At 46.5% G+C, this 21,672-nt stretch overlaps 2 protein-coding genes across 2 annotated transcripts in view; one reads left to right on the top strand and one right to left on the bottom strand.

Moving 5' to 3' along the window:
* Positions 1-496: 496 nt before the first annotated feature.
* Positions 497-6,863, bottom strand: LOC307077348 (clathrin interactor 1-like). Its single transcript, XM_079738743.1, has 11 exons — positions 6,759-6,863; positions 6,441-6,537; positions 5,791-5,899; positions 4,868-5,020; positions 3,669-3,843; positions 2,999-3,215; positions 2,506-2,587; positions 2,326-2,403; positions 1,937-2,235; positions 1,633-1,813; positions 497-1,528 (listed from the first exon to the last, which is right to left on the bottom strand). The coding sequence occupies exons 1-11, from the start codon at positions 6,848-6,850 to the stop codon at positions 1,158-1,160; spliced, it is 1,854 nt and encodes a 617-aa protein (XP_079594869.1). The 5' UTR covers positions 6,851-6,863; the 3' UTR covers positions 497-1,157.
* A 5,381-nt stretch (positions 6,864-12,244) lies between these two features.
* Positions 12,245-21,672, top strand: part of LOC307077651 (transcription factor COE1-like) — a 33,159-nt gene continuing 23,731 nt past the window's right edge. Inside the window, exons 1-5 of the mRNA XM_079739082.1 lie at positions 12,245-12,994; positions 13,512-13,668; positions 14,645-14,708; positions 15,401-15,456; positions 20,973-21,046. Of these exons, the coding sequence (XP_079595208.1) occupies positions 12,864-12,994; positions 13,512-13,668; positions 14,645-14,708; positions 15,401-15,456; positions 20,973-21,046 (482 nt within the window). The 5' untranslated portion in view covers positions 12,245-12,863. The remainder of the gene's footprint in view (positions 12,995-13,511; positions 13,669-14,644; positions 14,709-15,400; positions 15,457-20,972; positions 21,047-21,672) is intronic.

Raw genomic sequence — 21,672 nt, 5'->3', positions numbered from 1 at the left:
GAAGACAAACAGCTGTGGAACAAATAACAATCCCTCTGAGTAACGTTAGGCCTTTAGTAAAATAAAGATTTGGTCATTGGAGTGCAGAACCATCAGCCTCTTCTTTGTATCTCCACACACACACACACACACACACACACACACACACACACACACACACACACACACACACACACACACACACACACACACACACAAACAAATGTCATACATCGGCCAAATTCTGCTTGTAACAAAAAGTGACCCAAGTTTTGACATTTTTACAACAGGTTGACTGTTTTAAAGATTTTTGCTTGGTATGAATCTAAGATGCTCAGGGTACCATTGAAAAAAGTTTGGAGTGGGCTGTGATTATGTTGCTCTGCCATTATTTATGAGGGGGAAAGTTTACATTTAAACTATAGGCTAAGATTGAACAAACTCAAACTACTTTTAGCAAACATTTTGTGTATAGTAAAAACATACTATAGCTTAATTCAAAATTATATGGAATAGCGTTCTTAAGGACCTGAGGATCAGTGGCATGATCCAAATACTGATGACACTCCCTTCAGCCCTTACACTGTGTACAAGTGTCCAAGGTTTGAGGAGGGGACGCTCTTTATAAAAGATATAGGGGTCAGAACTAATCCTTAACCCCAGGTAAGCAGTAGGATATTTCACTTTCTTGGATACACTTTAGTTTTCATGGTCAAAAGAAAAAGGCCATGGTTGGCTATAGCACATCCAAATGCTACACGTGCAAAATAATTTCTAAACAAAAATAAAATGAGGTGATGTGACAGTGCAGATCTGTTTTCGTTAAATATCCATTATATAATAAATGGGCAATTAAATTGGTCTCAAGAAAACAACACCATAACACTTCATACGTGATACACCTATTTGTCCCTCTAGTGGTCAACCGGCGCACTTAAACTTCATAGTTCACGAGCAAAGCCGTTTTACGCCCTAACAGCACCAATGCACCCCCTGCCCCCCCTTCATTAGTCCAAAACATGCCGACCAACAACTGGAATCCTGAGAAACAAGAGCCAGATGGGAAACCCACCCAACGCTGTTCTTCGGGAAGTCTTCTCCTAGTCTTCATCGCGTCTTCACCCCTCGCTTTCACATATACACCTCAGAGTCAGACATGCATCCATGAAAGAACTACTTCATTTTCCGAAGTCAAAGTTGCCAAAGTTACCGAAGGCATCTTGTTTGGGTGGCACCATGACCGGGGCGATGGCGTGAGCCAGGCCCAAGGCGGGCATCCCCGCGGCAGGCATGCCCAGGCCAGCCATGCTGCTCATCATCACCGGAGCCGTCAGGCCCATGTTCATGCTCATGTTCATCCCCATGATGCCTTGGCTCACTGGGATCCCACTCATGCCCATTCCCATGGTCCCCGTTGCCATGGATGCAGGCATGCCCATGGTGCTGCTGGCCATCATAGGATTGGCTGTTCTGATGGGGGTGGCCGGGGGCAGGGAGCTGAGGTTTAGCCCCCCAAAGTTCTGGGGCAGCAGATTGACTGGAGGCAGGCCTACATAAATACAAGTTCGGTCATTCATATTTTGCCGTCCAAAACAGACGCAATTATTTTAGTGTAAATTGTTAGAAATGCCAGTTGCAAAAGGTCTTGTCTACCTTGTTGCTGGATGATATTGTTGAGAGTGGGGGGCGTCTTGGAGTTGAGGCCAGACGACAGGAAGTCGAGGCTGATGTTGACGGAGGGATCAGACCAGGTGGACCCCAACGGCGTCTGACCTCCGGCCCCCAACTTCTGCTGCGGCCCAAGTGGCCCCTGGGACACCAGACCCCCCATGCTCTGAAACACAGAAGAAATACCGTGACCGCTCTAATGGTTTTCTCTATAAGATATCCAAGATCCTTTAATGGATAATCATACATTACCATTACAGAAATACAAGTTTGACAGAGACACACCCACCTGCTGGGAGCGGGAGAGTGGCATGGTTGGCATGGAAACAGTTGTTCCCCCAAGAGAGAAAGTCAAGCTCTGAGACGTGCACATCGTTGCATGCTGATTGGTCAGTGAATTGTTTGTTCCGCCCATGAGGTCAAAAAGCTCAGCAGAGGGTGGAACAGCATCGTGTCCAGGGGCTGTGGCTGATTGGACGCTGCCAAACAGGTCAGTGGAAGGCTGAGACGAAGCTGTGGCAGATGATGGTGGGGCAGAAAATGCATTCCAATCCCCAAACTCTCCATTCCCATTTGGTGGTGCAGCACCTGCAGGACAGGGGATGGTTAGCTTTGTTGCTCACTACATTAGTCAAGTTCATCCAAAAGACAGCTTTAAAAGGGTGAAGAGGGAGGTACCCATGTTGGATGGGAGGCTAGCAGAAGCTGCGGGGGAAGAGAAGTCAGCAAACCCAGCAATGAGCTCTGAACTGCTGCCTGAAAACACAGACACCAAACACACCAGCAGGGGTCTATTTCAGTCGAGAATTCCTTTTTCAAACCCTGAATCCCCTGTGGATGTGAGGTGAAGCAGCCTACCCGGCGCAGCGCCAGGATGAGGTGGGTGGTCAACCATGAGCAGGTCCGCCAGACCACTGCTGGGAGATAGCCTGACAGACGTCTAGATCAACAAGGAAGAGGAAATAAGTCAACATCTCACCAAACGAAAAGCGTGTTTGACCCAGGGTTCGGTGTGTGTTTGACGAGGGTCCGGTGTGTGTTTGACCAAGGGTCCGCTGCGTGTTTGACCCAGGGTCCGGTGCATGTTGTGTCTGTTTGACCCAGGGTTCAGTGTGTGTTTGACGGAGGGTTCAGTGTGTCTTTGACCCAGGGTCCGGTGTGTGTTTGACCCTGGGTCCGGTGTGTGTTTGACCCTGGGTCCTGTGTGTGTTTGAACCAGGGTCCGATGTGTGTTTGACCCTGGGTCCGGTGTGTGTTTGACCCAGGGTCCGGTGTGTGTTTGACCCAGGGTCCGGTGTGTGTTTGACCCAGGGTTCGGTGTGTGTTTGGCCCAGGGTCCGGTGTGTCCTACCCTCTCCTCGGGGCTGCCGTCCCCGGTGTAGTGGGCGGCTGCTCCCAGGTCCAGGGTCTTGCTGCCCGGGGCGCCGCTGCGTTTCCTGGTGGTGGTGGTGGTGGTCTCGGTGGCCTGGGTGATCTGGATGCTCTTGGTGGTCACCGTCTCCTCCTCGTCTTTGAACTCCAGCTTTTCCTGCCGGCCGTTCCTGGATGCCCGGTCTTCGTCGCCATCACTATGGCAACCAGGGATAACATAAAGCTGTGTTGTCATTCAAGATTCAAGATGGTTTATTTGTCATATGCACAACAATTACAGCTGCAGTCGCTGGCAATGAAATTCTTGAGTCTCAGGCTCTTCAACAATGCAATATGAAAAGAAGAAGTATAAGAAGAACACAAACTATACATGAAATAATTTCATAATAATAATATTCAGGAGTTCGTCTGAAGATGGGCTTTGTGGTCTATTGGGGAGTTGTGTGTGCGTGCGTATGTGTGTGCACAAGTATCTGTATTTGGAAATAGAGTATTGGCATGTGGCGTGTTACTCTTGTATGTGTGTGTTTCCTTTGCGTGTGAGTTTCCTATGTGTGTGTGTGTGTGTGTTGTTCCTCTGTCTGTCTGTTGTTCCTCTGTCTGTCTGTCTGGTGTTGTTCCTCTGTCTGTGTATGTGTTCCTGTAGGTACCTGGTTCTGTCGGGGGAGTCGTCCCGCTCCTTCTTCCTGAACTTGTTGAGTGTGTCGTCGATGGTGCTGCCGATTTTGTCGCTGATCTCCCCGAGCTTCTCGCTGAAGGGGAACGCCCCTTTGCTCTTGTCCCAGTCTTCATCCCATTTGCTCCGGTCTAACTCCCCACTTCCAGCTGGAGGCAGAGCAAGGACAAATAACGACAGCTGAACCGACCAACGCATACCAATCAAACCGATGGGAATGGCCAGGAAGTTAGATACCAAGATAAGGTAGTGAAAGACAAATGGAAGATTTAGAGTAGGAAGGAGATGTTTGGGACCATGTCCCCGGTGTGTTTCTCTCAGAAATGCACAGGCATGGCGATGGGAAGCACCGGGACGTAGCATTTCTGCCTCCCTGTGCTTTTTTTTTTTTTACTGTTTCTATGACAACGTGCCATGTTAGCTCCTAATTGCTCGTTCAACATGGCGGCGATCAATTCTTGTTAAACATTCACGAGCAACGTATACAGACATAAACATTATTTTTGATTTGTGAAAGAGTCTTTACATGCAACAACCAAATCCAAATCCGACAGTTGACCTAATCTGTGATTGGGTGACTGGGAGAAAGCCACAGCAGCCTTTTGTCTGTGAAGTTCTGAGTCTTTCAACCTGCAGCACCTGAACAGGCTGAAACCCTCTGGAAGAGATGCTGGGCTGCCCCTCTCATCAGAAACTATGAGAGCTAGGGGGAGGCCCTCAGAATGAGATGCTGTGGGGGACATGGCCATCCTCCTTATGGCGGAAATTGCTATGAGTAGACCAGCAACATCATCTGTGACTCCTCATCATCTTTGACAAAATGGTGATGAAGTTTAAAACTGGTCTTTTACTGGTTTTAAGGGGAAAGTGAAGGTCTGGTTAACAAATCAAGATGAGCAATACATGCAAGAGACATGGTGGGACGTTTTGCCTGTGCACTCATAAACAGTCACTTCAAGTATAGGAAAGCTTCTGGGAATCCTATAGAATACATTTGGGGTACATTAAGTCAATAAATAGTGTTGAAACAAATACACCCATTTGTTTTGCATTAGTAACACCAGCTCTTAATGACCCTCACAGCGTTTAAACATCGGGTCCTGGACTCACAGTTCTTGAAGTTGCCTCCTAGTGCACCGCCCACTGCCCCCCCGCAGACTGCCCCTGCTGTACCGCCCCTGCTGTCCGAGGAGACCCCGATGTATTTGTCTTTGTTCTTCTTGGCCTTCTTCCTCTCCTCCCGCAGCCGGTCGTCGTCCTGAACGAACTCCACCATCTCCTTCACCTTCTGCCGCACGTTGATGCCCTGGTCCTTCCCGCCCTCGTCTGGGAAAACACACAGCGAGGAACGCTCCTTAGAGAACGCTCCGCTCCTCAGACCCCTGTGAGGCAGCTCTAAAAGATACCCCAGTCACAATGTAGGCCTGCAGAGTCAACTTGAGGGTCAGTTGTTACCGTACCCAAAAGGTGATGGGGACATTTTCAGCTAAATGTTCAAGGACACTACAAAACTCCTGAACCATGCAGGCAAATATGTGAGCCATGTATGAGCCGATGGTTGCCATATGTTTGAATCACACTGGAGGAAAAAACGAGATTCCAGGGCCTCTTCGGATATATAACAGCATTGGAATACTGTAAAGCACTACCATCATTGTATGTAATAACTACATCAATTTAGGTCATAATCCAACACAATTGAAATCTAGAAAGTAAAATGATGAAGGCCATTCTCATTTTAACTAAATGTGAAAAAATATCTGCCACCTCTGATACACTTTGTTCCTTCATCAAAATAATAACCAGAGTGGAGGCTACAAGTTAGAGGGGTTCTGTCTAATACATCTGGACCTATGACACCCTTAGAGGCTACAAGTTGGAAGCGGTACTGTCAAATACATCTGGACCTATGACCCTAGTGGCTACGAGTTAGAATGGGTCCTGTCTTATACATCTGGACCTGTAACCCTTGTGGCTACGAGTTAAAAGGGCTCTTGTCTAATACATCTGTCCTGTGACCCCCTTAGAGGCTAGGAGTTTTTGAATGGAGGGTTATAGGAATAAAGTTATATGAAACTAAACAGCTGTGTTGTTACCGATAAAGTTGTAGTTCTCCAGCGATCGCAGGTCGTAAATGTGTTCCCGGGCGCTGGTGACCACTCGTTCTGACCCATTTCTAATCAAATAGGCCAGCAAGAGTAAAGCCTGGGAGGGGAGAGAGAAAATATATCCACGTTAGATGGAGCTAAAAACTGAATGATTGGTGAAGAGAGGGCTGCTGGTTCAGTGCAGTTCCTTTTAGTCAGTGCAATATTGCAACTGGACATCCTTTGCTGCTCTTCCCTGTCTGCTAGACATTTATTTAAAAAACATTTATAAAAACACACAGCTAGCAGCCATCAAGCTAGCTGATGGCAAGCTTGCTTCAAGTATCTTCTGATCACACACAGAGCCAAGCCCTTAACATGTATTGTGTTAACGTTATGGTTTAGTTTGCTGCTCAAAGTCTAACAGGAAGTGACATATTTAACCCATTCTGCCATAATAATTTTTCAAGACAACCATTCTCTAGGCTTCAGATGAACCCTGCTCAAGACAACCATGCAGCAGTGAGGCACTGCACAGCTCCATGAACGGCTGCACAAAGTGGGCCTTCAGAAAGGAACAAGAGGAACTTTAATAACTAACAATCTCCTTCACAATAACGATAGTCTTCCATTGTACTGCCTCAACATGGTTACTGTACCTTGTAGACCCGTCTCCAGTTCTTCTTGTTGTCCTTGAGCATTCTGGTCCATAGCATGTTCATCACCTCTGGGAACTGCTCATACATGAAGGTCGACCTGCACACACACACACACACACACACACACACACACACACACACACACACACACACACACACACACACACACACACACACACACACACACACACACACACAGTGTATTAGTGTCCTTCTTCTGGAATATGTGTGCACAAAGTTTTTTATTTGTCGTTTTATAATCAATGCACTTGAATACCAGTGCGTACATAGTACAGAGTGAGTTTGTGTTTGTCTTACTTGGCTATCTCTCCCATCAGCTGGCCCGAGGGGCCCCAGGGGTCATCGTTGGTGGCCTCTCTCACCTTGGACTCGATCTCAGAGTAGTTCATCACCACATTGGTGCTGGGGAAACAGAACACAGCGCCTCAGCCGGGGGAAGTTCTGGGCACCCTCGCTGTTGATCAAGGTGTCAAGGACGCCACACAGCCGACCCCGCCCCACATCCTTCCAACCCTCTGCCCCCCTTCCTCCTGACCCCCTGTCACAAAGGTCTCCTGGGGAATTCCACGTCACATGGGTGTACACCGAAGGTGCTAAACAATATGGTTGCGGCATCCGTGAAGTCACCCAGCATTAACAGGTGGCATTATGAAGGAATACATTTGCTTTCTACAGTCGGGTCGCCTTCCTTAGACCTCCAAACTTGGCTAGTCTGAAGGGGGTCTTAAAGCGACATGGTGCAAAACTGAACGTTTTAAAACAGTGAGAATAATAAGGGGTATTTTTAACATACAGGCGTGTACGTTTGTAACCCTATTCTTTAAGTAACCTCAAATGCAATTATTAACCCTAAAGAAAGCATGATATGGGATCTTTAATACCTTTTCAATTAAATGTATCCGTCAACCAGGAACCATAAAATGGATCGCTACTGAAATCCTAACCGACCCAAGAAAACCTCAACTAGCTTAATATGACGAGAATCAAATCCCATTTCTCTCTGTAAACCATGGTTCAGGGTCAGTTAGCCATCACCTACAGCGATCACCTAGAGGCCGCGAGCAGAACAATTTGCTGGTCTCTCTGAGTTTCACACACGGTCGGGCTGCAAATGTCAAAGTATTACACACACAAATAATAGAAACAGTAAAACACATCTGCAGCTACTAAAGGCCCATCCACTGAATATATTTCTGCCAAGAAAACAGAGCAAGATGAAAGGCAGGCAGAGGGATTCTCTATCCAAAAAAGAACATCTCTGCCCCATGAATAATGAAAGAAAGCTCTCTTCTGTAACCTGGTCGGCACACCTAGACACAAAACACAAGGAACACAAACTCACAGGCGACAATGGGTATGTGTGGTTGTTTTCATGACACACACACATAAAATGTGTGTTTGTGTGTGCTTGTGCGTAGAGGAGACAGCGGAACACAACCGGTCTGTTATAGCTTTGTTCTATGGCCCCACTGAGCTCGTGATGCAGGTCTTTGAAGTTTGTTTGTGTTCTGTGTGTTCAATGTGCCCAATTACATTTTCTCTGTGAGATATATAGATATTATCTATCTACCTACATATTATCCATCTATCTATGTAAATATTATCCAAAAAGCAACAGGGTTGTTTTTTGGAATAACTCCAGATAAAAGTTAAGTGCAGTTTAGAGCGTCCTCCATGACAACTTTGAAGATTAAAAAGGAATGCATAACACTTCAAACATATACATGGCTGTATGATATATTAAGATTTGGCCGGAAGGAATTACAAACATTATAAGAGAAAGAGAAAACTCCCCTGTCCTCGTAAACCTGGTCACCTGTAAAATAATGTACATTTCCTGAATAGATGCAAATCTTGTTAAGAAGAAAAGATAGCAGGAGCAGCAAGCCCTAGACTGGACATCAGCCTGACCCGGTTGAATGGGACTAATTATTTGTGCTGACAAAGTTACCCCTACATATCACACTACTTATACATGTGTAACAATAATGGAGATTAGATAATTCACATTCTTGTTTGTTAACCACCAACAGTGTTGCATGTTTTATTTTATTGTTCTAAATGATGGCCAGCCATGTGGCGTAATAAAAGGCTCTAGTCCTATGGCAGGAAAGGACACGCTAGGCCTCGCTGGGGGCGGTGAAGTCTCAATGATGCATCTATCATCTACATGTGTCCATTCCCGTGCCCATCAACAGGGCGAGGAAGTTATTCTCTCTCGATAGTGGTTATTCACGGAGCCCCTGAAGGCTCCCGAGGCGCCAAGGCTCCTCAGCAGAGGAAGAGAACTGAGGCTCGAGGATGAACCCATACAGCTAGCTAATTCTCTTAGCCGTGCTAAGAGAATTAGCTCGCTGTATGGGTTCATCCTCGATCGGGGACAGACTTGGCTCCACATTTATAAGAGAGACACTTGATCACCATTCAAATCTAAGTAGGTCTAATAAAAGCATGATATGTGCATTTCTAAAACTAAAACGACTGGTCGCAAGGTGTAATTGGCGCCTAGCCATCCAGCTGATAGCGTTCAAGCTAACAGCTGAGTGGCGTTTGACGTCACAGCATCCTCTGTCAGCGCAAGGGGCTGCACGAGCCCAGCTGCTAAACCAATTAGCTTACTTTTAAATTATACTCACGCTTTATCCACTAGTTCTCTGACCTTCCACATATTTAGGATATCCCCATACGACCGCGGACCCCCCGCCGTGAGAATGAGTCGCCCCGCCTCAGAAGCCGCTGATGCCGCAGACCTCCGTCCTCGAGCCGCCGCCGCGCTACAGCATCAGCTGCTGTTGCTACAGAAACCTCCCTGCGTGTGTGCGTAACGGGCACGTAGCAGGGCCCGCCCCTGACTCCCCTACGTGCGTACGTAACGGCGACGTAGCTGGCCCCCTGTCTCGTACGTAGAGCCGGCAACGCTCGAGCATCCGAACATTCAGCGGGGCAATACCTGTCCCAGTCCACAGTGCAATCAAAAAAGATGTGAACACAAGGAACGGTTACGGCGACTGTGTCCTGTATTATTCATCCAGCCAGTGGAGCAGTAGGCCTAATATTGTAAATTTGCTTACTTTGTATAAGTGATTATCAACTGATAGTGATCGACATACATCATTGCTTGTCACGATGATCATCATACAATCATGCAGGTTTGCAGTTGTCAGTGTAATACCATGAGGCCTACGTTCAATATGCTGATCAAAATCCAGAATATAAACTGCGTGCTACTAAAAATAAATAAGATACAAAGTAAAACATTGAAAATAATGTCAAAAGCACGTCAAAAGCTATATTTTTCATAATGCCATAAGTATTAAGCACATCTAATCGGTTGTAGTTGCCGGTGTAGTGAATTGAATTAAATGTACGGTGATGGTGCAGTGATCTCACGCTAGATGGCGCCATTGTAGTGTCCCAAAGCAATTGGCCGTATGGCAATTTAGATGTGAAAGTGCAGTCTTGGAAGTCCTACGACACCATTGTCGCCGACTAAGTTTCTGTGGATATTGTTGGCCTATACAAACACATACACATACCCACACTCTCTCTCGCTCTCTCTCTCTCACACACACACACACACACACACACACACACACACACACACACACACACACACACACACACACACACTGAAATACACACCCACACACACCCACACAAACACACACACACACACACACACACACACACAGCCTTACATACACACACACACACACACACTCAGACACACACAAACACATACTCAGACAAACACAAAAACACACACAACCTCACATACACACACACACACACACACACACACACACAAACACACACTCAGACACAAACACACACACTCAAACTCAGACACACCTACACACACACACAGACACACTCACAAACAGACATGACACACAGACACACAAACACACAGATACACACACACACACGCACACACACACACACACACACACACACACACACACACACACACACACACACACACACACACACACACACACACACACACACACACACACAGCGTAGTTCATTCAAACTTAAGTGCGGGTGAGGACTTCATAAATTATGACATAATTAAGTGTTTAAGATGCTGTTTCCTATTGTTATAGCCTATATTTAGATGGTGGATGTGTGGAAGTCTGCTCCGGTCGACTGGTGAGCCTTCATCAGCTCTTGGTTTTGAAAAGCTTTTTTTAATTTGTGGCTTGCATAAATGGCCTATTGCTTATTGAAATTTCCCTGGCAGCCTGAAACCCAATTCACTGGGTGCCAAATTATTATTTCAGTCTCTGAAACACTGTTCTTTATTCAAGAAGCTAAAGCAGAAAAATATAGCAAGTCCTGTTTTCCATAATCGAGGTCAAAAGCGTTTTTCAATGACCTTTGGGAATTTGTAGCCCAAACGTCAACAACTCGTCCTGCCAATCATTTTCACTGACTGTTGAAATAGGTACTTTATTATAATGGATCAATATTATAGGATTCTATGAAGGAGGTCAGCCTGTTTTTATTTTTTGTACACAATTTATTTGTTTAATAGGTAGAGAAACAGATGGCGTTTGGCGAGGGACAAAACATTAAATGTGGAAAAAATTATCCTCCAAGATGCTCATTGTTATTTGGAGCTGATTATTGTTATTGTCAGAGTGTGTGACTCTAACAGGACAGATTATGTTTATTGTCAGCGTGTGTGACTCTAACAGGACAGATTATGTTTATTGTCAGAGCGTGTGAACAGGACAGAATATGGTTATTCCCAGAGTGTGTGCTCTAACAGGACATATTTTTGTTATTGTAAGAGTGTGTGCTCTAACAGGACCGATTATTGTTATTGTCAGAGTGTGTGACTCTAACAGGACAGATTATGGTTATTGTCAAAGTGTTTGACTGTAACAGGACAGCGGGGAGCGGCTGAATTATGGCTCAGCCTCATTAAGTCCTACTGTTCTAAATAGGGTAATGTATACTAACTTCTCTCTGCTACAACTCGGCCTCTCGTTTCGTCTACTTAACCTACATAAGAAGAATATTTAAAAATATCCTTTGCGTTAACGTTTTATATTAAAAAAAACCTTGTTCTATAAATCATAAGCGGCGCCACCAGAAGGGTTATGTTGGTCTGGGTCATTTAGCATTTGTCAATGAACTGATAAAAAAACTAATATATGTAAAAATACGGCGCTGGTCTGTTCGTTATAAACCTTTTGTTAGTTAGTTAAACGTCAGCATTCACCCCGGAGCCGACTGACACCTTGAGGAGATGGAGAGCTGAGTCCAAAGTAACCCGATGGAAAGATCAACTTCCCATCTTGTTAAGAGCCAAGCCTGAAGCGGGTTTATGTCTCATGGACCCTGGATGAGCACTGATTAGCCGGGACCTTAGAGAGTGAACGGGGCTCGGATGAGAGGTGAAGGGATGGGAGGGAGGGAGAGAGAACACTGTGTGGCCGCATGGGCGGACCTGAGTCTACTCGCGCCTTTGTTTGGGGGGCGTCTCTCCAACTCCCCTCACGCCCCCTCCTCTCCACACGCCGCCCGCTCTCACCCCGGGGCGAGGGAGATAGAGGGAGAGAGAGAGAGAGAGAGAGAGAGAGAGAGAGAGAGAGAGAGAGAGAGAGAGAGAGAGAGAGAGAGAGAGAGAGAGAGCGAGAGAGAGAGAGAGAGCGAGTGTGTGTGTTTGGTTCTCAGAAAGTCCTTTGGGAGAGTCACGAAGCGTTATCCTCAAAGAGCAGCAGCAGAGAGAGCAGCTACGGCGCAACCTCAGTGAGAAACCTCCAGAGCTCCGTGCGCTCCGGAGCGCCAACACACCGTCCGGCTGCAGCACACATCCGACAGCAGCACCCATCCGACAGCAGCACATATCCGACAGCAGCACCCATCCCAAAGCAGCACCCATCCTATAGCAGCACCCATCCCAAAGCAGCACCCATCCGACCGCAGCACCCGTCTGACGGAGGACCGACCCGGAGAGGGAAAGAGAGAACGGATAAGAGGGTTAAAAAGAAGTCTGATCATGATGACATCTGATCCTAGGCGGTAGTCGACTCCTCTCTGCTCTCTTGTCTCTGTCCTCCCTGACAGCTCAACGGACTGAAACTCGAGCGACCTGGTTGAGACTTCAGCACCTTGACTCAAACCGGTTCGCTCCGCGCGTCTCGCTGGCGGTTGAAATCCTGGTTTCCGACTTTTCGAGGATAATAATATCGATGTCTTTCATCTGGGCCGAGGGGGATTACCACCGCGGATAAAGTTTCACTCGGCTTTGTGCTTTTTTCTGCGCGCAAAAGGAAGGAACAATCTAATAGGGAATAAAAGCAGGACCACCAAGTAGAAAGCCACTGGGGGAACCAGAGACAGCGACTTTCATCTGAGGATAAACGGAGCGGGAAGAGCTGAGGGTTGATGTTCGGGATCCAGGAGGGCATCCAGAGGAGCGGCAGCAGCCTGAAGGAGGAGCCGCTGGCCGGCATGAATGCGGTGCGGAGCTGGATGCAGGGCGGCGGGGTGCTGGACGCCAATACGGCCGCCCAGAGGTGAGCTTAGGCCGCCAGGAGGACCGCGGTCCCACTGCCCAGACCACAGAACCCCTTCCCCGGAGGGTCCCAGAGAGGGCCAGGGATTTAGCCGGGCTCCACTTTGGGAGAAACTATTATTTTGGTGATTCTTTTACGGGACTTCATTCTGTAAAGTCAGAGTTAACTTTGTTCAAAATTCAAATTAAATGTGTGAGAAAAAAAATTATATAGACCTATATATTGGTTTTAAGTGGGAATAAAGCTTAAATGGTGATATCGACAACTATTTTAGGCTAATTGGACATTATATATTTTACATATTGGAGAAACCCTAAGTAAATAAAGTAGGCTACTACATTTTCTTAGATAACCATCACATTAACAGACCATCGAGTCTCAGTGGTGGGTTTTCTAAATGCGTTGTGAATGCTCACCGGTCCTGAAGCATGTCTGACAGATGTCATATCTAATAATAATATGTAATATATGATCATAATAATATATAACCGCCTTCTCTCCTGTGCGTCTCCCGCAGTGGAGTGGCTCTGGCCCGGGCGCACTTTGAGAAGCAGCCGCCCTCCAACCTGCGGAAGTCTAACTTCTTCCACTTTGTGCTTGCCCTGTATGACCGGCAGGGCCAGCCCGTGGAGATCGAGAGGACCTCCTTCTTAGGGTTCGTTGAGAAGGAGAAGGTCGGACAATTACTGCTTTATTATGCCACACAATTCACACTGTTTCTGTGTAACTGTTTAAAGTGTTATAAGAGTGTCAGCCGCTTTAGGATAGGAACATTACAGAAAGCCTGGCCTGTCGATGTTGATTTAGCCTAATTACAATTTATATAGAACTCCAATAAAATAATTGTTAGGCTTTTGAAACCAGACAATTTGTAGGCTAGTGTAGTGTTGAATATTGATTATTTTTGTAGTTATTATTATTAATACTGTATTATTAATACTGTACTTAATACTGATTATTGATATTACGGTATTATAATAATTATTGTTCTTATTATTACTATTATTATAAGGCTATTTGGATAATTATAATTTAAGCTATTATTAGTGTTATTATTATTATTATTATTAGGGACCTACTTCTATTATTATTATTATTATTTGTATTATTTGCATTACTATTAATAGTAATATTAATCAGGATTATTATTACTATCACTATTATTGTTATTATATTTATGATAATAATATTTATTATTCCCTTATTATTATTATTATTATTATTATTATTATTATTATTATTATAATTATTATATTATTATTATTATTGTTATTATTATAAGGCTCTATAATTCCCAGCCTGGTTTGAGCAGTGGGTCGGGTTCCCGCGGCCTCCTCATTATTCAGACGGGATTCAGTTGAACGAGGTTTAGTAGACACGAGGTTTATAGGAACGACTTCCTCTCACCGTTGCTTTCCAGACACACTGATCAGGCCTACCGAGGAAAACGCCACACAGACCTCGTGGTCAGACACTGAGAATGAACCTCCTTTTCTCCTTCACTCTCTGATATAAATGACCACGTGGTCCAGCCCATGCTAATAATGCAAATGTTCAGAATATCAATAGTTTAGGAGCACGAGGCCCACAGAGTTGACCCAACCCTCTGAGTTTCACCACCCAACTAACGGTGTGTGTGTTTGAATCCAGGAGAGCAGCGGGGAGAAGACCAACAACGGGATCCACTACCGCCTGCAGCTGCTCTACAGTAACGGTGAGTGAGGACCTCCACGCACGCTGGGTTACATCCCGTTACGTTACATCTCGTTACACCCCGTTACGCTACATCCCTTTGGATGTGAAGTCTCTAACTGTCTTGTTTGGATTTTTCTGTGACTATCGGTATCAAAGTGATGATCTAACTCAAACTCTTTTCTCTTTGAATCTGTTGTATATAATTGATCAAATAAGCCCGTTGCTAAAATTGTGCAAACCGAGGAAAGCTTAGTTTACACCATGCTATAAACCATGGCAAATCTATTTAAATATTAGACTTTGTGTACACGTTGTTTTAGAAAATTATTGACACGTTTAATTCGCCAAATAAATGATTAGTAGAAATAATGTATTTTTCACAAAGCAAACTTGTTGCTGGAACTCAAAGCAGGGCACACAGAAGGTGAGCTCCATCGTGGTTAATCTTGGTCTGGAGGAGAGCTGAACACCAGGAGCTACTCTGTAGATAGGAGAGGGACATCTGATGACTAGTGTGGTTTCATGGGCTTTTTCTATTTTCACAGAACAAAGCCAACACTTAAAAGGGAGCTTGTGAGAGAATTTGCATTGTTTTGAACAAATATAAAAAATATACATCATCATTCCTTGACCTCTTCAGCCAACTGATCAGCCCTCTTCTGTCGTCTGTCTGCCCCCCCCCCCAACTCTCTGCCTCACTTCACCCCTCAGGCATCAGAACAGAACAGGACTTTTATGTTCGACTCATAGACTCCATGACTAAACAGGTAAGGTATGACACACACACAAACACACACACACCACACACACACACACACACACACACACACACACACACACACACACACACACACACACACACACACACACACACACAACACACACACACATACAAATGGACGTAGACACACTCCAAAACACAATCACACACACACACACACACACAGACACACACACACACACACTCACACACACACACACACACATACAAACATCAGCTTGCATAAGCTTACTGCTAATGTTACCTAACTTACAATGTGTCGCTGTGACTTGAGAGATGCAAGTTTGAGTTGTTCTGTGTGAGTGTTGGTGATGAGGAGTTCTCAGGTATCTAATTGGAGGAGAGAGGCGTGAGGGTGTGGTGGAGAGGAGTTCTCTGGTCTCTGATTGGAGGAGAGAGGGGTGAGGGTGTGGTGGAGAGGAGTTCTCTGGTCTCTGATTGGAGGAGAGAGGAGTGAGGGTGTTGTGGAGAGGAGTTCTCTGGTCTCTGATTGGAGGAGAGAGGAGTGAGGGTGTGGTGGAGAGGAGTTCTCTGGTCTCTGATTGGAGGAGAGAGGAGTCAGGGTGTGGTGGAGAGGAGTTCTCTGGTCTCTGATTGGAGGAGAGAGGAGTGAGGGTGTGGTGGAGAGGAGTTCTCTGGTCTCTGATTGGAGGAGAGAGGAGTGAGGGTGTGGTGGAGAGGAGTTCTCTGGTCTCTGATTGGAGGAGAGAGGAGTGAGGGTGTTGTGGAGAGGAGTTCTCTGGTCTCTGATTGGAGGAGAGAGGAGTCAGGGTGGACTTTAAGATTTGATGAGAAAGAATAGCTTAGTAAAAATGGCTTGGATTATGGGAACACGCATGTCATGATGTACATGTTTTGGCCACTAAGTAACACATATAGATGTTTGAAAGTGGTTTTGAATGCATGTCAATTGTAATAATGTAAATAGTGATGATTATGGTGCACAAATGGCAGGAATTAATGTTGTACATCCATGTTGTGGTGCGTGTGTGTGTGTGTGTGTGTGTGTGTGTGTGTGTGTATGTGTGTGTTTGTGCGTGAATGGGTGTGACATTGTTATCATTGGTGCCAGACACTTGTGCCCTGAGTAGCTGCTAATGTCCTGCCGACTCACACTATTCCTGCCAGTAAAGGTGTGTGTGTGTGTGTGTGTGTCTTACATGTGGTGAGTCTGAGACTCATTTGCATATCTGAACGGCTGCGCTTCCTGTCCATTATTTATAACGGTTTACACAATACTAAGATATAGTTACTGGCACAGCTGATTGAAATGTTGTAGTTTTGCCTATTTACAGCATATATTGCAAAGTAATTATGTGTGTGCATAAAACAGAAAAAGCTGTGTGTGTGTTTGTGTTTGTTTGCGAGTTTGCATGGTTGTGTGTGCATGCTTGATTGTAAGTGTGTGTGTTTGTGTGTGTGGGTCTGTTCCCGGGGGTAGTTAGTTGAATAGTACAGCAAAACAGGTGGTCCAACCAAGCAGCCTTGTGATTGGGGGAGCCGTCCTGTGATGTCGTGGCCACTCTCTAACACCTCATGCAGCCGGGAGTTGAACTCCACGTCAGGGGAGTCATCGTGAGAAGGAATAGAATATGAGAACAGTATCATTTACATGTGTACTATGGCATTCATACTTCTGCACCACAAACACACGCACACACACACACACACACACACACACACACACACACACACACACACACACACACACACACACACACACACACACACACACACACAGGTAGCAAAAGGTAATTAGGATATTGCCTCTACTGCAGCGTGTATCAGAGCCTTCAGAAGCTCTCCTCCTTGTCGCCGTGGAGAGAGCAGTAGCCTTGTTTTGGTTTTAAAAGCTGTTTGTCAGGAGCCAGAGAGCCCGACTGACACTAACGCTGGGGGAAGTGTGTCGCTGGCGCCGAGGTACCTTGTTTACAAGCCGCGCGTGTCACACCGCTTCAAAGACCACCACGGAAAACGGCAGGGACACGGGGGGGGGGGAGTGGAGGACGGGGGGAGGGTTTCAGAGGAGGGGGAGAGAGAGGAGGAGGATGGGGGAAGGAGGGTTTCAGAGGAGGGGGGGAGAGGAGGAGGAGGGGGGAGAGGAGGGTTTCAGAGGAGGGGGGGAGAGGAGGAAAATGGGGGGAGAGGAGGGTTTCAGAGGAGGAGGGGGAGAGGAGGAGGAGGGGGGAGGGAGAGGAGGGTTTCAGAGGAGGGGGGGAGAGGAGGAGGAGGGGGGAGGGAGAGGAGGAGGAGGGGGGAGGGAGAGGAGGGTTTCAGAGGAGGGGGGGAGAGGAGGAGGAGGATGGGGGAAGGAGGGATTCAGAGGAGGGGGAGAGAGAGGAGGAGGATGGGGGAGGGTTTCAGAGGAGGGGGGGGAGAGGAGGAGGATGGGGGAGAGGAGGGTTTCAGAGGAGGAGGGGGAGAGGAGGAGGATGGGGGGAGAGGAGGGTTTCAGAGGAGGGGGGGGAGAGGAGGAGGATGGTGAGGGAGGGTTTCAGAGGAGGGGGGGGAGAGAGGAGGATGGGGGAAGGAGGGTTTCAGAGGAGGGGGGGAGAGGAGGAGGATGGGGGAAGGAGGGTTTCAGAAGAGGGGGGGAGAGGAGGAGGATGGGGGAAGGAGGGTTTCAGAGGAGGGGGGGAGAGGAGGAGGATGGGGAGGGAGGGTTTCAGAGGAGGGGGGGAGAGAGGAGGAGGATGGGGAGGGAGGGTTTCAGAGGAGGGGGGGAGAGAGGAGGAGGATGGGGGAGAGGACGGTTTGAGAGGAGGGGGGGAGAGAGGAGGAAAAGGCAGATGAAAGAGAGTAGCAGACTCTGGAAGGTGTCACAGCGTGGTGATGTAGGCGAGGCTGGCAGCGCGGAGGCTGATCCGTCCTCCCGGAGACTGCCGAGGCCCATCCCATACTCTGAACAACACACCTTCTGGATCACATGGGCAGGGCACCGACAACCTCACTCAACATGTTAGAGAGTCAAAACCATGTTAATGTAGAACACTGAACATATATTATTGTTGGGATGCGGATCAGATATATTTTGTGCTATTAAAACAAACCATTGGTTGCTTGGTGAACTCTGGCCACGCTAGAGTATTGGTATGTTCGGTATAGATTTACTCATAGAGTATAGATATGTTTATTATAGATTTGGAATAGAAGTAAAGGTATGTCTAGTATATATTTAGTATAGTAGTAGTGCTAGATAGGAGCTTCACAGACCCATCAGACCTAGTTCTGCTCTCTGAGATGAATAGACTCACCTGTCGAGGCAAGGATGGCATGTGAAATGTGTGTGTGTGTGTGTGTGTGTGTGTGTGTGTCTGTGTATGTGTGTGCGTGTGTTTGTGTGTGTATGTGTGAGTTTGTGTGTGTGTATGGTATGTGTGTGTGTGGCCATTTGTGTGTGTGTGTGCGCGAGTTTTTCAGAGTAAATGTGGGTTGGTAGCAATCCAGAGAGTGTGATAAATAGAGATAGAGAACTAAATAAGTTTGAACAGAGCGATAGAAAGAAAGAGAGCGAGAGAGAGGGCGATAGAGAGCGCTTGAGTTGACAGTGATTCATTTGGGTCTGAGGCTGAGCTAGTTCAGAGGGTGACCTACTCTTTCGTCAGGCTCTATGTAGAACAGAACCCAGACCCAACTATGACTTACAACAACCATTTCCTTCAGTTCCTTCCCTCAATGAACCTTTTTAACATCACACCCAAATGCTCTTTAATCAACTTCACTACAGATTTGAGTTAATCTAAATGAAGGATACCCTCTGTGCTGGTGGATTAATTGATTTTCCGTCATGAAGTTATACAAGTCGTCGTTTCCAGTGGTTTATGTTGAATGGAAGAAAGCTAGTTATGTGAATTGTGTGGTTTGTGTAGTTTGTTCCTGTGCTGTCTTGGTTGTAGTGGATCCTATAGAGACACACATATACACACAACATATGTATCGATATGTATACATATACCTATGTATCGTATTTGCTCTCATCATCCTGACGGGAGCAGCCAGACCAACGCTGCTCATGCAGGTATAGAGGAGCCACCATCAGGGTCAGGCTGATGTTCTCCAGGTCAGGAGAGGCCATCAGGGTCAGGCTGATGTTCTCCAGGTCAGGAGAGGCCATCAGGGTCAGGCTGATGTTCTCCAGGTCAGGAGAGGCCATCAGGGTCAGGCTGATGTTCTCCAGGTCAGGAGAGGCCATCAGGGTCAGGCTGATGTTCTCCAGGTCAGGAGAGGCCATCAGGGTCAGGCTGATGTTCTCCAGGTCAGGAGAGGCCATCAGGGTCAGGCTGATGTTCTCCAGGTCAGGAGAGGCCATCAGGGTCAGGCTGATGTTCTCCAGGTCAGGAGAGACCATCAGGGTCAGGCTGATGTTCTCCAGGTCAGGAGAGGCCATCAGGGTCCGACTGATGTTCTCCAGGTCAGGAGAGGTCATCAGGGTCCGGCTGATGTTCTCCAGGTCAGGAGAGACCATCAGGGTCAGGCTGATGTTCTCCAGGTCAGGAGACAACATGAGGGCAAAATGGACCCTCACGGATTTGTGGTTCCTTCTGTGTCCAGATAATCCAGATGGTCTTGACCTGAGCTTGGGTTTACTCAGAAAAGTGTCAGAAAAGGACACAATGACACAATGACAATGGCATCCAAAACATCCCTATCTCAAAAAGATAAACCTATCTTCTTTTGCACTTACTACTCAGTAAAAAGTCTGTATTTAAGGAGCACATTTCTATTTTCATTGGGAAATGTGTTTTTCTAGCAGAAAGGGGATGATAAACATGCGTGTTATTCTTTGGGAAAGGAGAACACTAGCTCACAATCTGAAGGCGGGACCGGTTTCTGTTCTGAACTGGGAACTCTGGGATCCAGCGGCTGTGATGTATCTAGTGGCCAACATATTGTGAGCTCGCCACCCACCACATTGACCTCCATGGCTCACAAGTATATATAAAAAATGTAGAAGCAGGCCCACGTACATATGGGATCCATCAGCTTGAACTACCCCAAGGCTACGGAAGGGAACGTACACAATGTCGCTTTGACTGATCAGAAACTGTCCTCTTTATATCGTTATCTCCAACGTTATCTCGGTGTGTTAATTCTATACATTATCTCTATACACTATCTCTATGTGTTATCTTTGTTGTGTTGTCTGTGTGTGTAAGTGTATATTTGTGTATATTTGTGTGTGCATGTGTAAAGCAGCGGTGATCCTCTGAGCTGAGTGTGTAGTAAGAAAGTCTGAAGCCCAAACTAAATCTCAAATGACACGCCTCAGTCTATTAATAAATACCAAACTATTCAAACAACATTTCTGTACTTATTTAAATCAACCGACATAGGTCCATATGCATTTAAGCTATTTGATTTTCTGTTTAAAAATACGGCTCCAAAAACACCCTCAAACAATATCTGTTTTCTCTCTCTCTCTCTCTCTCTCTCTCTCTCTCTCTCTCTCTCTCCCTCTTTCTCTCTCCCTCTCTCTCTCCCCCCCCTCTCTCCTCACTGTAGGCTATTGTTTATGAAGGCCAGGATAAGAACCCAGAGATGTGCAGAGTGCTGCTGACACATGAGATCATGTGCAGGTGAGAAAAATACAGATTTCTTGGTTACTCTTTTCTTCCTCTCCTCTCCTCTCCCCCCCTCCCCTCTCCTCCCCTATCCTCTCCTCTTTTCCTCTCCTCTCCTTTCCTCTCCTCTCCTCTCCTATCCTCTTCTTTCCTTCCTTTCCTCTCCTCTCCCCTCATCTCCTCCCCTCTCCTCTCCTCTCTTCTCCTCTCCTCTCCTCTCCTCTCCTCCTCTCCTGCCCTCCCCCCTCCTCTCCTCTCCTCCTAACACACTTGTGTGTCAAACAGCCCTTTCAAAAGCATTTCACAAAATCTTTATTTCTGCCCCCACTTACCCACTTATTCATCTCTGCACATGCACTCCAACCATTCCCCCAAGACGCACACACACACACACACACACACACACACACACACACACACACACACACACACACACACACACACACACACACACACACACACACAATTGGGTTAAGTAGAAGCCATATTTGTTGGGAAAGAAGATTAGTTCTCCTAACTTGGTTGTTGGTTTAATTATAATCCAAAGATGAATTTCATCAGAAATAGGTTGTTTGAAAATTGGCCTATATATAGAGGCAAGCCTTCTCTTTATTGTGTGTGTGTGTGTGTGTGTGTGTGTG

Source organism: Pollachius pollachius (genome assembly GCF_949987615.1).
Source record: "Pollachius pollachius genome assembly, chromosome: 6".
Lineage (NCBI taxonomy): Eukaryota > Metazoa > Chordata > Actinopteri > Gadiformes > Gadidae > Pollachius > Pollachius pollachius.
This window is presented reverse-complemented; position numbering and strand designations above follow the sequence as displayed.

What these genes read in the sequence shown, in the direction of transcription:
- LOC307077348 (XM_079738743.1), bottom strand. Translation starts at nt 6,850, where the DNA reads ATGAACTACTCTGAGATCGAGTCCAAGGTGAGAGAGGCCACCAACGAT. An exon ending in GGAGAACTACAACTTTATCG is followed by an intron (nt 5,021 to 5,790) that starts GTAACAACACAG and finishes GTGTTTTCCCAG; the next exon opens with ACGAGGGCGGGAAGGACCAG. An exon ending in CAATATCATCCAGCAACAAG is followed by an intron (nt 1,529 to 1,632) that starts GTAGACAAGACC and finishes GTATTTATGTAG; the next exon opens with GCCTGCCTCCAGTCAATCTG.